The sequence below is a fragment of the Oryx dammah genome, unplaced genomic scaffold (assembly GCF_014754425.2).
Source record: "Oryx dammah isolate SB20612 unplaced genomic scaffold, SCBI_Odam_1.1 HiC_scaffold_21, whole genome shotgun sequence".
NCBI lineage: Eukaryota > Metazoa > Chordata > Mammalia > Artiodactyla > Bovidae > Oryx > Oryx dammah.
In genome coordinates this window covers 38,781,728-38,796,564 of record NW_024070205.1, presented here as the reverse complement: position 1 = coordinate 38,796,564, position 14,837 = coordinate 38,781,728, and the positions used below count along the sequence as shown (strand labels likewise).

General features: G+C 54.6%; 1 protein-coding gene across 1 annotated transcript in view; it reads right to left on the bottom strand.

Moving 5' to 3' along the window:
* PLOD1 (procollagen-lysine,2-oxoglutarate 5-dioxygenase 1) overlaps positions 1–14,837 on the bottom strand; it is a 29,579-nt gene that overhangs the window by 13,590 nt on the left and 1,152 nt on the right. Inside the window, exons 2-8 of the mRNA XM_040263461.1 lie at positions 7,204–7,295; positions 6,914–7,044; positions 5,736–5,899; positions 4,497–4,609; positions 2,786–2,849; positions 1,744–1,841; positions 333–434 (exon numbers count right to left, since the gene is read on the bottom strand). Coding sequence (XP_040119395.1) covers positions 333–434; positions 1,744–1,841; positions 2,786–2,849; positions 4,497–4,609; positions 5,736–5,899; positions 6,914–7,044; positions 7,204–7,295 — 764 coding nt within the window. The remainder of the gene's footprint in view (positions 1–332; positions 435–1,743; positions 1,842–2,785; positions 2,850–4,496; positions 4,610–5,735; positions 5,900–6,913; positions 7,045–7,203; positions 7,296–14,837) is intronic.

The window sequence follows — 14,837 nt, the reverse complement described above, 5'->3', positions numbered from 1 at the left end:
TCCAGACTCTAGCCAGGACGGGTTGACGGCACATTGTCAGAGAGCCTGGCTGGCATGAGGTCTGAGATGGGCCATGAATGAGGAGTAAGGTTCATGGGATGGGGAGAGGGCTACAAGGGCGCCTGAAGGACCAGGCAGAAGAAACCAGAACTTAGGCTTCCCAGGAAGCCAGAGCCATGTGCAATCTGAGAAGGCTTCCAGGAGGAGGTGCCTGGGTGAGGACGAGGAGGGAGGTGACCGCTTTACGGCCCACCAGAGATGACAGAGTCTCTTCCAGAACCCCTCCCCATCTCCCACCCCAAGGACAGAGCCCCAAGGCCCAGCAGCCTCACCCCAATGCCCTTGAGGCTGCGCAGGCCCTCATCACACACGGCACACCCCGTCTCGAAGGTCCAGAAGCGCGGGATGTAGTTGCCCAAGTAGTTCAGCTGCAGCTGTCAGGAGATGAGGGATATGAGTGAAACCAGACCAGCCCCGCTCCTGCCCCAGCCACCACCAAGGAGGGAGGTCTGCACCGCAGCCCTCTGCCATCCCAAAGAGGGCAGGAATGTGGCTTTGTTGGGGGCGGGTCTTGGAGAGTATATCTGCCCTTGGAGATGACCAAAGCTGCTCTGAGGGCGGCGGAGGGAGGACACAGACTCTGGTGCTGCTTCATCTGTGACCGCCCGTGTGCGCTAAGTCGTTTCAGTCGGGTCTGACTCTGCAACCCCATGGACTGTAGCCTGCCAGGCTCCTCTGTCCACGGGATTCTCCAGGCAACAATACTGGAGTGGGTTGCCATGCCCTCCCTCCAGGGGATCATCCCAACCCAGGGACTGAACCTGCCGCGTCTCTTACATCTTCTGCATTGGCAGACGAGTTCTTTACCACTAGTGCCACCTGGAAAGCCTGTGGACCTCCTGGGAGCGTGTAAAATGCAGATTCCTGCCCCCCACCCCCCACCCCCGCAGACATTTCAAAACTGCAGTTCTTGGGTGGGTGGAGCTAGTGGTAAAGAACCCACCTGCCAATGCAGGAGACACAAGAGACGCGGGTTCAATCCCTGGGGGTTGGGAAGATCCCCTGGAGGAGGGCATTGCAACCCCCTCTAGTATTCTTTCCTGGAAAATCCCATGGACAGAGGAGCCTGGCAGGCTACAGCCCATAGGGCCACAATGAGTGGGACAGCTGAGCAGCTGCGCACACATGCACTTGGGTGGCATCAGGAAATCTGCATTTAAACACACTCCCCTTCCCCTCCCGTCCACCTGATTCTGAAGGAGTGGTTGAGGACCACACTCCTAGAAACCAGTTGTGATCCAGGGGCCTGTCCCACAAGGGCCAGGGGAGGCTGGCCTGCACCCCTGCCCCTCCTGCAGCTCTGGGAGAACAGGGAACATTCTGTTCTGTTCAGGGCTGGCGAGGCCTCACGTCCTGGTGCAAACATGCAATGTTTGTTGAATGTAGGAACAAGTCTGCCCTGGGGTGGCAGAGTACAGATGACTCAAGGCAGCCCCGCCTGGGCCTGGATGGGGACAGTGCCTCCTCTGTGGTCCAGCAGAGACAGACAGGGCATCACTGACCATCCCGGTACGGAGAGGCAGCACCATCCTGAACTCAGATGTGAGGACAGAGGCAGTGAGCATGTCCCAGGTAGGTGGCCCCAAACCCAAGGGGAAGCTTTGGGGTCACAGTGAGAGCACAACCCCGGATTCTGGATCTCTCCCCCGACGACTCTCTCCTGGGGCTGGGGCCCCTCCCTACCTTGGTGGGCCCGTTGCCATGAATCAGGACTGGGAGGGTGTCGTAGGCCAGGTTCCTCGCTCTCACTTGGCCCATTTCAAACTTGAGCACGACCTCATCTGTGGGTCAGAAAACAGAGACCTGTCCAGCATCAGGGCCAGAGGCCAAGTTCTGGGCTCTGACCCAGACAGTCTGCACATAAGACAGCAGGTAGGACTGCTCTGTCTGACAGTTATAAAATGCAGACGGGCCTTTTCCCAGAGGCCTGAGAAGATGCTTGGCAGGGAGGCCTTTTGTGGTGAGTGATCATGTGAGGGGAGCCCCTTTGTGCAAGCCCCTGACCCACCCAAGAAGCAGTCTGCACCCAGTTTCTTAACCCAGGCTCATGAACTCCCAGAACCCACAGACCAAAGGGTGTGATGTCTCTGCACATCACTTGGATGGGACCCAGAGCTCTTCTCAGACTCTCAAAGGGGTCCATTTGCCTCATTAAACCACCTATCAACGATCTGGTCCAATTTCTTTTCTAAGGGTGGGTAAACAGATGCCCAAGGGTATGTGTATGTGTCTTGCCTGAGATCATCCAGCAAAATAGTGGCTAAGCAACATCATCACCAGCCACTGACTTGGGACCAGGCCAAGAGCATTTGTGGTTTCAAGGGTCAAATGGCCTCTCTGCTTCCCATGTCATCCATCAACTCCCTGCCCCCAGCTCAGGAAGTCTTCACTTGGGAGGTGGGAGAGCAGGGGAAGGAAGTGATGTAGGCTCACCTCAAAGGACCAGGGACGCAGGGCAGGGATGGGGTACCCACTGAGTGCATCACCCAGCTCCTCCCAGTCTGAACCCTGGGGCCCCACAGGCTCTCTGGACTGACCTCCTGGCCCTCCTTTCTTCATCCCCAAAGAGACATAGCTCTGCCCCCAGAGAACATCCAGGTGGTCTCTGGGGACCTGGGGATGAGATAGGCAAAACCCCAGCACAGCTGAGAGGAACCTCCTTGGCTGGAATCCTCATCTCCTTACCACTCCTCTCAGGATCCCTCACCCTGTCGGGGCTGCTCACCCAAGGCTCCATCCAAATTCTGGAAGATTCGGCAACGGTGGTCCAGGGTAATATTGATCTGCTCCTGTAGGAAAGAGGGCATTGGACTGCACCAGGAACAAGCCATGGCAGCGGACAGGGCTCCATCACCCAGTGTGGGGAGCCAGCCCTCCCACTTCTGCCACTTCCTCTCCCTCCATCCACTTGGCCCTGTCACATCAGGGCAGCTGGGAGCCCTGGGAAGGCCAGTCAGTGGCCAAGCCCCTGGGATTTACTACTCTAGCACCTTTATTCACAGAGAACTAGGGGCTCTCTGAACTGGAAGGAATCTAAGGGGACATCTGGTTCAGCAACAGCCATTGTGATAACAGATGCTGGTTTAGCACTCAACTGTGTGCCAATCGCTATTCTCAGTATTACATGCACACTCATTTAATCCACAGAACATCCTTGTGAGAAAGCATCCTCATCACTGCATTTCACAGATTTAAAAACAAGGCACAGAGAGGCTGGATAACTTGCTCAAGGTCAATGGGCAGCCTGGCCCTGAGGTCCATGTTCACTACCTAACGCTACCTCTTGCAGATGCGACTATGTCTCAAGGAGCCCTAGGTCAGGCCAAGTGACACTCTAGGCTCAGCCTTCATCCCACAGAGAGCAGCTCTACCATTTTAGACCACAGGCTTCTACGAGCAATGTCACTGGAGGCAGAGGGGAAGGAGAAGGAAAGACTGAGCCAGCAAAGATCAAGTTCACAGTTTCCACTGCACAAGTCCAACTGCTTCTCCTCATTATTTCATGGATGATAAAACTCAAGGCCCAGAGAGGGAAAGTGACTTACCCTTTGTCACGCAACACAGCGTAAATAGGGGTTGAGGGGGTGTGCAGGGCAGAATCCAGGAATACTGACCCTCACCCCAAGAGTTCCCTAACTTTCCTGCCTGCCCAGAGGACACTGGCTGGCTTGGGGGCTACACCTGCTCAGTTCTACCACCTCCACTCCCCTCAAGGATCCCTGCCTTGAGACAGGCTCAGAGGCCTGGCTTGTGGGGCCCAGGTCCAGTCAGGATCTCATCAGTCCCTTAGAACTCCTCCAAGCTGAGTGGGCCAGGGGCAGCTCAGGTGGTCAGTTCCTTTCATAACCATCCTCACCACCTGACACGAGGCTGTAAATTCCTCCTCTCCCCCTTTGAAGGTTCAGGAGGGCAGCAACGCCGACTGTCTTGTTCATTGCCTACACCTGACAGTGTCTCACCCACAACTCAGTAAATATCTGCTGGGGCTTCCCTGGTAGCTCAGTGGTTAAGAATCTGCCTACCAATGCAGGGGACACAGGTTCCATCCCTGATCCAGGAAGATCCCACATGCCGTGGGGCAAGTAAGCCAGTGCACCGCAACTATCGAGCCTGTGCTCTAGAGCCCGGGAGCTGCAACAAGAGAAGCCACTGCAAGGAGAAGCCTGAGCACCATAACTGGAGATTGGCCCCCATTCTCTGCAACTAGAGAAAAGCTGGTCCAGCAACAAAAACTCAGGACAGCCAAAAATAAAAAAGTAAATACTATAAATTTTTTTTTAATACCTGCTGAATAAATGAGTGAATCGAAGAATAGGTAAGTGGGTGTCAATGCCCAACCCAGGGGGTCAGGTCTGGGGGGCAGGGGCTGCTCCCAGTGCAGCCCAGTCTGGGGGATCCAGTGTCAAGATCTCACAGCACTACCCACTGCCACTTACCCTCTTCTCTGGGTCCAAGAAGATCTTGGTGTAAAAGAGCTGGTCACTGTCGCTGTCCTGGCCTTCCCACTCTGCCACCAGTTTGCTGAGGTTGGGGGCATAACCGATGAAGCCTGGGGGTGGGGGACATATAGACAGACACTCAGCTTCTGGCCTCTGAGTCAGGGGCCTCCTCCCAGCCTTCCCTCTCACCCACCTTTCACTTCTTTATTCATAAGCCCTGCCTCCTCTCAGAAGCCCTCCTGGATTGAGGAGAGGTGCTGTCTTTAGGCTGCAAACAGCCTATCTGTTAATGCCACTTGGTGACAAGTTCCCACTGAGCCCAGAGAGAAAAATCACTGTTGTCCATTAAGCTGCACCAGCTCAGGTCCTGGGCAGCACACAGGTGGGGAATGAAAGAGTTAGACTGAAGCCCAGAAGTACAGGGCTGGTGGGGCATAGGTTTGGAGCCCCTTTTCGACAGTTATCCAGGAAACTTGACCCAGAGAAGGGCAGAGGCTGAGCCGAGGTCACACAGTGTAGGAGGGGATAGAGGGAAAAGCCCACATAGCTCCTTAGCTACTGTGCAGACTGGTGGGAGGGGAAGAGAAAAAGAAGGTGGGCAGCCAGGAAAGGGCCCTGCCCCCAAGGACACCTCTACCCCTGGGCCAGGGCCAGGCCGTGTGGGCTGCGCTAACTATCTCAGCCAATAGGGAAACAAGGTTGTTGGTGCCGATCCCAGCTTTGTGGCTGGACAGGGGAATCCAGAATAAAATATGGGTTTTATTCTCCGTGCAAGGGGAAGTCACTGAGCAATACATGTGGACTCGCATCTGTGCTGAGAATGGACTGGAAGGGAGAGGCTAGAGCCTGGCAGAGCAGTCAGGAGACTACTGCCCATGCCAGCAGCCCGGAGAGGCGGTGGCTAGGGGTGTGGACATGAGAGGGCACACTCCAGAGATCTCTCGGAGTGGGAGTGGTGTGACTTGCTGAAGGTAAGGTGGGGGAGGGGAGGGAGGGATGGGGGTGACTCCCTGTTTTGTCCTGTGCAGATCAGGGGGGCCATTGAATGAGATAAGCAAGACTGCAGTGGAGCTGATTTAAAGGTTAAAACTCAGGAGTTCTTCCAAGGACACACAGCATTCAGCAGCTTGAGATAGCCATGTGGGATGTCGAGCCAAGGGGTCCTCCCCAAGGCTGCGGATGGACCTCTCTGGAGCCTGCCCCATCCGCCACATACTGCACACCCGGGGTCCTCACCTCCAGAGCCCAGGAACCTCTTGCCATCGGACACCACCGGGTACTTGGCCTCCAGCCTGCGGTCCGGGTAGATGAGCTCCTCAGCCGAGAAAACCACCTGGCTCCTGGCCTGCCGGAACTTCTTCAGGAGCTCTCGGGGCCCCGAGGCAAACACCACATCGTAGCTGTGGCCAGAGCCGGGAGAAGATGAAGCAGGGTGGGGAGGAGACAGGGTTGGTGGGGGAGCAGGGGCTCAGGAGGGCACAGGCAGGAGGAGCCCAGGCTTCCCTGGTGGCTCAGATGGTAAAGAATCTGCCTGCAGTGCAGGAGTCTCAGGTTCGATCCCTGGGTCAGGAAGATCCCCTGGGGAAGGGAATGGCTACCCACTCCAGTATCTTTGCCTGGAGAATCCCATGGACGGAGGAGCCTGGTGGGCTACAGGCCATGGGGTTACAAAGAGTCGGACACAACTGAGTGTCTAACACTTTCCTCCTCCCACGTCTGCCCTGGGCCACATCTAGTAAATAGATCAGCTCTGTTACCTTTGACTCTGCCCATCAAGTTTCCACCCCCTCCCTGGGCAGAGACATGGTCCCCATAATCTGTGACCATTTCACACTCAAAGCACAGCTCACTGGGCTTCCCTGGTGGCTCAGTGGGAAGGAATCCACCTGCCAATGCAGGAGACACAGGTTCAATCCCTGGTCCGGGAAGATCCCACATGCCACAGAGCAACTAAGTCCACGTGCCACAACTATTGAGCCTGTGCTCTAGAGCCCAGGAGCCGAAACTTCTGAGCCCAAAGAGAAAACTGAGCCCCATACACCACAACTACTGAAGCCCGAGAGCCCTAGAGCCCGTGCTCAGCAACAAGAGAAGCCACCATAATGAGAAGCCCCGTGAAATGCAACTAGGGAGCAACCCCGGCTCACAACTAGAGAAAAGCCTGCAAACAGCAAGGAAGACCCAGTGCAACCAAAAACAAATATATAAATTATATACATTAAAAAAAGCATAGCTCACCATACCTGGGCAGGTCCCCCCACCCATCTTTTCACCAAGAGTGGAAATGGGTCTTTTCTGGGGCGCATAGACCCCTTAGAACTGTAGGCAATCCTAGCTACAGTAATCCCCACCTCATCCCTGATGTCCCAGCAGGGCCTCATTCTAGAATATTCTTCTACCTCTCAGCTGCCTACCTGTCTGTGAAGAGAATGACCAGGTTCTCCTTGTCAGCGTGCTTCTCCAGGGCTTTCTTCAGCAGCCGGACCTTCAGCCCTCCGCCTGCTGACATCGCCTCCCCAGGCCAGTCCTCCCCTAGCCCCAGCGCCTGCAGAGACAGGCCCCTTAACATGGGCTTTTGCTAAAGAGAAACTTGGCCGGCTCAATTTCCAGCCCCACCTGGGTATCTGACAGACAGAGCATCTTGACTTCTATCTGTCCAGCACCTCCTCTCGCTGTCTCTGCCCCCACCCAGGGAGCCCCTTACCTGGATCTTGTAGTTGAAGAACTGAGCTGAGCGCTTGAAGCGTCGGAACCCCTCGGTCTCCTTCGTGGCCACAGTGAGGACCAAAAGGTTGTCTAGGGACAGGGAAGGGAACAGAGGATGAAGAGAGGTGATGTCAGGAGTGGGTAACTTTGCCCAAAGGGATGTGTCAAATCCCACAGGATGTATCTTCACGTCAACCCATCACAGACAAGGACCCAGGGCCCAGGGAGGAAGGGGCACGCCTAAGATCACTCAGCAAGTTAATGTCAGGGCTGAGACGTGACCTGGGTCTCTGTCCATCTGGAACTGACCAACATGGCATGAAGCGCCCAGAGTAGAGGCGTCTGCACCTCGCATTGTGGGACTGGGTCTCTGGATTTAGGGGCAGAGGAAAGGATTCACTCTGAATGTTGAACACTAGGAGGACCTCTCTAGCCAATGTCAGAAATCAGCCTGGGAACAACCTCCACTCTCCATGCCTGCACTCAGGGCAGACATTGCTAATTGATCTCAACACATTTTTGTGTTGAGCCTCACTTGGCCTTGGATTCTCCCAACACCGTGAGAACGAAGAAGAGTTGGCCTGCAGTAGACATTCACTTGAAATCCTGGCCTTTGGTCGAGTGGCTATGCTACCTTAAAAAAAAAAAAAACAAAACTTCTAAAAATTTTGTATTAGAGTATAACCAATTATCTTGGAATAGGAAATGACACCCCATTCCAGTATTCTTGCCTGGAAAATTCCATGGGCAGAGGAGCCTGGCAAGCTACAGGCCATAGGGCCGCAAAAAGTCAGGCGTAACTGAGCACATAATTGATTAACAATGTTGTGATAGTTTCAGGTGGACAGCAAAGGGACTCAGCCATACATATCCATTCTCCCTCAGACTCCTCTCCCCAGGCTGCCACAGAACACTGAACAGAGTTCCCTGTGCTGTACAGTGGGTCCTTGTTTGTTATCTGTTTTAAATAGAGCAGTGGGTATATGTCCATCCCAAACTCCCTATCCCTTCCTCCCTTCCTTACCCCCAGCAACTATAAGTTCTTCTCTAAGTCTGTGAGTCTCTTTCTGAAGTAAGTCAGACGGAGAAAGAAAAATATTCTATGGCATTCCTTATATCTGGAATCTAAAAAGTGATATAAATGAGTTTACTTATGCTACCTTTTTAACAAGGAACCACTCTGGACTCTGCAGGGTGGCTTTCTCTCTACAACAGCACCTGCTGGAAACACCCACATGCCGTCTCTGGGAGCCCTGGACAAACCATTCCCAGACCATACTTTGAGACTGCATTCTCTGGGAAGCAAAGGCTCTGGGAGTTCCCTGATGTACTAGTGGTTAGGAGTCTGGGCCTTCACTGCTGAGGCCCAGGTTGAATCTCTGGTTGGGAAAAAAAAAAACAACTCTGTAGCTGGCTTGGATAGGCTCTTGGCTCTTTTCCTTACCAACTGTGTGACCCTGGGCAAGTCCTTAACCTTCTGAGCTGCAGTTTCCCCCTTGTAAAACAGGGGTAATAACAGTACCTGCTTCCCAGGGCTGCTAGACTAATTAAATGAGATCAGGCTCTGGTGGTTCAGACAATAAAGAATCCACCTGCAATACAGGAGACCTGGGTTCAATCCCTGGATTGCAAAGATACCCTGGAGAAAGGAATGGCTACCCACTCCAGTATTCTTGACTGGAAAATTCTTCATGGACGGAGGAGCCTGGCGGGCCACAGTCCATGGGGACCCAAAGCGTCAGACATGACTGCGTGACCAACGCTTTCACTTTTTTCACTTTCTGTGCTCAGTCATGAGCACTTTTTTCACTTTCACACGCTCAGTCATGTCTGACTCTTTGCGACCCCATGGACTGCAGCCTAGGCCCCTCTGTCCATAGGGATTCTCCAGGCAAGAATACTAGAGTGGGTTACCATGCCCTGCTCCAGGGGATCTTTCCAGCCCAGGGATCAAACCCAGGTCTCCCGCATTGCAGATGGATTCTTTACCGTCTGAGCCACCAGGGAAGCCCATTTCACTTCCAGGCCTGGAAAATCCTTGTTGAAATGCTGGCACACACTAAGAGCTATTCTTGGTGCTGATCACTGAGAGGCAAACGCCTTGCTCTAGCATTCAGGGCCCCTGCCCACTGGCCTTTGACATCCTCATTCCCTCCACCAAGCAGGCCCTGCTCCTCACCTTGCTGAGCACCTCCTTCCTGCCAGGGCTTTCTCTCCGCCCTTTCTCTAACCTTCCTCCTGGTCTCAGGGCCAGTGACACATCTTCCCTACTTCCACCTCTATGAAGCCTTCTTGGATTTCTCTTGACCTCCCTCCTGCCCTGAGGCAGGCCTCCATCATTTGCAGCACTCATCATTGATTCACTGGGTGAGTCTTGTTTCTCTGGGGTCCAGGACTTAGCACTTCTATGGCCACTCCAAGTGGCCAGGTCAGCACAGGTAGGTCAGGCCCTCCCACCCTGACCTCCCCAAGAAGTCAGGAGGAGCCTGGGCTAAAAGAACAAAGGGGCAAAGCCAGCTGAACCCCCTGCTCTGGGACCAGGCTGCTGGTCCCAGAGCAGGGGGTTGGCGCCAGACAGCCGGGCCAAGATTGGCAAGAATCCACTGAGGGTGGGTCCGGAGACCTGGGGCCGAAACGGGTGGATTCACTAGGCAGGTGTGGAGAGGGGAGGCCTCACCATCTGATCCTGGGGTCCAGGGAAGAGGGGTGTGGCTCACACTCAGGGGAAGGACTCCCCTCAACTCCTGTCTGGATGGTTAATTCTGCCCCCAGGCAAGGAGAGCCAAAGCCTCAGCTCTGAGGCCTTCTGGTCGACAGCAGGGACTGCTGGGGACAGGAAGAGTGTCACATTTCATGGATGGAAAAAGCCAGCGTGTGGATCTATGTGAGATTCTGGATTCTCTACTGGCAAGGGCTCCTGAAGTCAGGCGGCAGGAGGCGGGGCGGGGGGAAGACTCAGACACAGTAACCTGCCCAAGGCAGCACGATGATGTGGACGCAGACATCTGGCTCTAAAGGCCCCTCTCTTAACTCTGCATGCCCTGCTCAGGCCTGGACTGTGGTCAGGCATCCATCTCCATCTAAAGAGACGGTCCAGCCAGGCCCTCCCCATATGCCCCCTTCCACCTGCCCAGCCTGTCTCTGCTCAGTTTTCCAGTTTGCCAGGGTCTTACAAGGGGACTTTATAAATCCTATATTCCTTGGGCAACACAATGTCCACTCTCCTGGCCACAATCGCCCAGTACAGGGGGTCCCAAACTTGCCTGCATAGTAGCATCACAAAGGAGGTTGTGAAATCCACACTCCTGGGACCCAGGACCAGCAATCTGAGATGGAGCCAGGAGGCTGGATTGGATTCTTCCTCCACTTCCCTGGTGATTTCTGATGTCAGCCACGTTTAGAAACCTCTGGTCCCACCCATCCCCTGGTCTTCTGACTCTAGGCTCCAATGTAGGGCCTGGGAGGCTGATGTTGTTCAGTCGCTCAGTCGTGTCCGACTCTCTGTGACCCCATGGACTGCAGCATGCCAGGATTCTCTCTCCTTTACCATTTCCCAGAGTTTGCTCAAACTCTTGTCCATTGAATCAGTGATGCCATCCAAACATCTCATCCTCTGTCGTCCCCTTCTCCTCTTGCCTTCAATCTTTCCTAGCACCAAGGTCTTTTCTAATGAGTCGGCTCTTCACATCAGGTAGCCAAGTATAGGAGTTTTAGCCTCAGCATCAGTCCTTCCAATGAATATTTAGGGTTGATTTCCTTTAGGACTGACTGGATAGGACCACCCATCCCCTGGTCCTCTGACTCTAGGCTCCCGTGCAGGGGCTTGGGAGGTGGTTCACAGCAAGAGAACTCAAGGCAGGCTCCTGCCCTAAGGGACCCTGGCACCAGCTCTCAACATCCCCATGAAACTGCCTTGATGAATCCAACCGGCACCCTATTCTTTTGTCCTGCCTGCAAAACTCGCTCCTTCCCCAGACCACCTGCAGGAAGCCCTCCTCAATCTCATCCCCTTACCCATCAGTCCTCAGCTGGAGCAGTCTCAGTGTGCCCAGCAAGTGCAGTACCAGTACAAACCTGCTTGTCCTCCCTTTGTCATGCTGAGCCCAATGTGTCTATTTCCTTGGTGCCCCACCCACTCCCCAAGGCTGGGACTGAGTGTGACTTGGGCCTGATGTGCAGAGTGTGGCCTCCGGAGCCCTGTGGGGAGTGACTAGTAGGCACTAGCACCAGCTGAGCCTTGACTCGATGCCATGCACTCGATGACATGCACAGGCGTGTCACATCTGTTATCAAACTTAACCATCAACATCTCAAGCAGGGACTTTTCTGGTGGTCCAGTGGTTAAGAATCCTCCTGCCAATGCTGGGGACACAGGTTTGATCCTGGTCCGGGAAGATCTCACATGCTGCAAGGCAATTAAGCCCGTGCACGAGAACTACTGAGCCTGCACTCCAGGGCCTGTTCTCCACGATGAGATAAGCCACCGCAAGGAGAAGCCCACTCACCGCAACTAGAGAAAAGCCTACAGGCAGCCATGAAGACCCAGCACAGCCAATTAAATAATTTTTTTAAAAACCATCCTATGTGATAGGTGATATTTCTACTCTCCTTCCATAGGTGAAGAAACTGAGGCACAGAGAAGCTTCATAACCTGCCCAAGGTCACTGAACCTTGAAGTATAGGACAGGAATGAGCTGGAATCCCACACGTCCATGCCCTTCACCTCCCTGTCCAAGATCCTGGAATGCTGGGATTCCCAGCTGCCAGCTGAATCCAGCCTTTCCAGCAGCCTTCTCTCAGGCCTCCCCAGCGTGGGCACCCGGCTCCAGTCACGCGGTAAGGTCTCTTCCCAACTCACCACGCAGCCAGAGCTCTGGGCAGCCCACAGGGTAACAACATGGAGGATTCGCCTTCCGTGAACACCAGGGACCCGCCCACCTGCTTGCTGTCTGGTCCAGCCAGCTGCCACAGGCTGAGGCCAAGACCCATGTGAGGCCGGCCATCCAGGGCTCTCGGTCCCCTGGACCTGCTGCTCCAAGTTCAGCAGTGGTTTCCCTGGAGAGATGATGACCCATGATCCAGGGTCACAGAGATAAACCAGACAGCAGAGCGGAGTGGCAAACTGCGAAAGACAGATTGCTGGGAGAGTAATTTAGCCTCTCTGCGCCTCTGTTTTCCTATCTGCAAAATGGGAGTAGTAACAATAGTATCAGGGAATTCCTTGGCAGTCCAGCAATGGTTAGAACTCTTCGCTTTCACTGCTGAAGGTCCAAGTTCAATCCCTGGTCACAGAACTAAGATCTTGCAAGCTGTACAGTGCAGCCAGAAAAAGAAAAAAACACCTTCCTCCAGAGACTCTTGTGAGGATTGAATGAGCTTGGCTGGGGAGTCCCAGGAGTTTTTGTCATAGGGAACCTCCCCTAACAGAGGGAGCTGTGCTGGGGGGAACAGAATGGAGGGGAGCTGCTTTTCTGAGAGCAAGAATGACCGGAAAGACTGAGCCAAGGGCTTGCAGGAGTGCAGACATCTCTCTGGGATCCTAAGAGAAGGCTGAGGATTCAGGCCAGTTCAGCTGTGCTCCGTGGTATGCCAACTCCTCGCCCCAAGCAATGCCAGTCCAGGCAAGGGGGCAGACAGTCTGTGTGTCTTGGATTTCAAGGCGTGGTCAGGACACGCCCGGTCTGCTCCCTAGGGAGGTGGAAATGAATGAAAACTCCTCCCCCATCCCCAACGCCCACCTGAGGCTGGAAAGGAAGCAGAGCCCGGAGATGGGGATTCCCAGGGCCAGAGCCAATCCTGCCTCTCCCCAGGGGTCTGGCCTCCCACTCACACCCTTAGGTCTCCTCAGACTCTCCCCTCCCAACACACACACACACACCAACCAGCTGGGTCTGCCTCCTTCTCCATTTCCCACTGTTCCACAGCAGGGCTTGAAGCTCCCAACCAAGCCTAGCTGGTAATTCTGGAGCCTCAGATCTCAGCGACTTCAGGGCTCGGGCTGGTCCCCCCTTCTCCGTGGCCAGATGAAGGCCTGCAGGGAAAGGCGTGAGCCTGGGAAGAAGGGAGAGGGAAAAAAGGCAGAAAGGACAGGGCTGCCTTTGGGGACTCTCCCGGTCCCTCAGCTCTGCGCAAACTTGCTTGTTTGGATCCTGCTTTATTGAAGGCCTTTTTTGGTCCCCTCCATCAGTCTGGGGGCTCCCCTAGGAGGGGCCAATTTCTCTTCCCTCAGGCACAGAAGGGCGCAGAGGGCTCTGTCTCCCCCACCAGATTGGGTGTCCACTGTGGTGAGGAGCTCTGTGTCTTCCCCCCTTAGACTGGGAGCACCTTGAAAGTGAGAACCATCCATCTTTCCCTCCCTGTGTCAAATCCTTGGGTGTCCGAAGGGTGGACAAGCTCTTGAGAGAATCTCCACCCGACCACCCAAGCCCAAAACAGCAAGTTCCTGGCCCCACTTCAGGCCTCGCTGGACCCCCGAGGGACATCTGGCCCAGTGCCTGCGCCTGCCCCATGGAACTTTCCTCTGCAGCTGCATCATCCTGGCCACCTGGTGCTGGACTGGGTGTCCCCGCCCAGCCAGGGGAAGGAAGGAGCTGGCCTCGACAGGAGGCCAGTAGGCAGCTTGAGCAAGGCCTAGAGAAAAAACTTCCATCCTCCGCTGTCTTCTTAGCCAGCAGACTGAGGGGTCTCAACCAGCTGGGTCTGGGAGAGCTGGAGAGACTCTTCAAAGCAGCATCTCCTGACAAGGACACCCCTCTAGCCAAAGGTAGAGGTCAGCAGGAACGAGCAGAAGGTCTGAGTTTCAGTCAGTGACGCCACCTCCAACCAGCTGTGGCAACCTGAGACCAGGGGTCTAACCTTTTAGGGAACTCAGTCTTCCCAACTGCAAAATGGGCCCAATGATTACTTATGCTATCAAAAAGGTCTGAATGGAGCAAGGGAAGCACAGGGCAGCCACTTGAGAGCGGCCTGATATTAGCCATATGTCTGGGGACCTGCTTATCTACCAGGTGCTTTACCTGGATTATCTCAGCAACACCTAGAATTCTGCACACTCTGTGGAGGCTGCCTTGCACCTACTCTTCCCCCTCTCATCTCCTCCTGGGGATCAGGGGCACCTGCAGCCTTGTCCTCAATTTGGTCTCTCCAACTCACCCCCCTGGGGTTCATCATAGGTGGTTGGGGTTTCTCTCCTGGGATGATCTGAAGTGGAGGGAGCCTACATCAGTAGAAGCAGAAGGAAGAGAGACTCAGGGGAAAAAAAGGCCAGCAACTAGACCCCGGCCATAGGCCCTTTGCACATACCACCAGCCCAGCCCTGTGCTTAGCACTGCCCTCACCGGATTTTTTGACGGGTCTTCCTGTCCTGCTGGGTACTCCAGAAAGTAGCACTGGGCCCAAGAAAGAAAATGCCTTGATGGCCTGGGCATTGAGCTGAACTCTCACCAACAGGGCTCAACCCATGGAATCCCTGTTCGAGCTCTGGGACTGAGGTGTGTCCACTCCTGTTTTGCAGGCTAGAACACCAAGCTTCATGGAGATGAAGCAACTGCTTCACCATGGGAGACATGCGGCCTTGGGTAGAACCGGACACAAAGGAAGTATTCAAGATATGGTGGTTCCCACCCCTTCTCC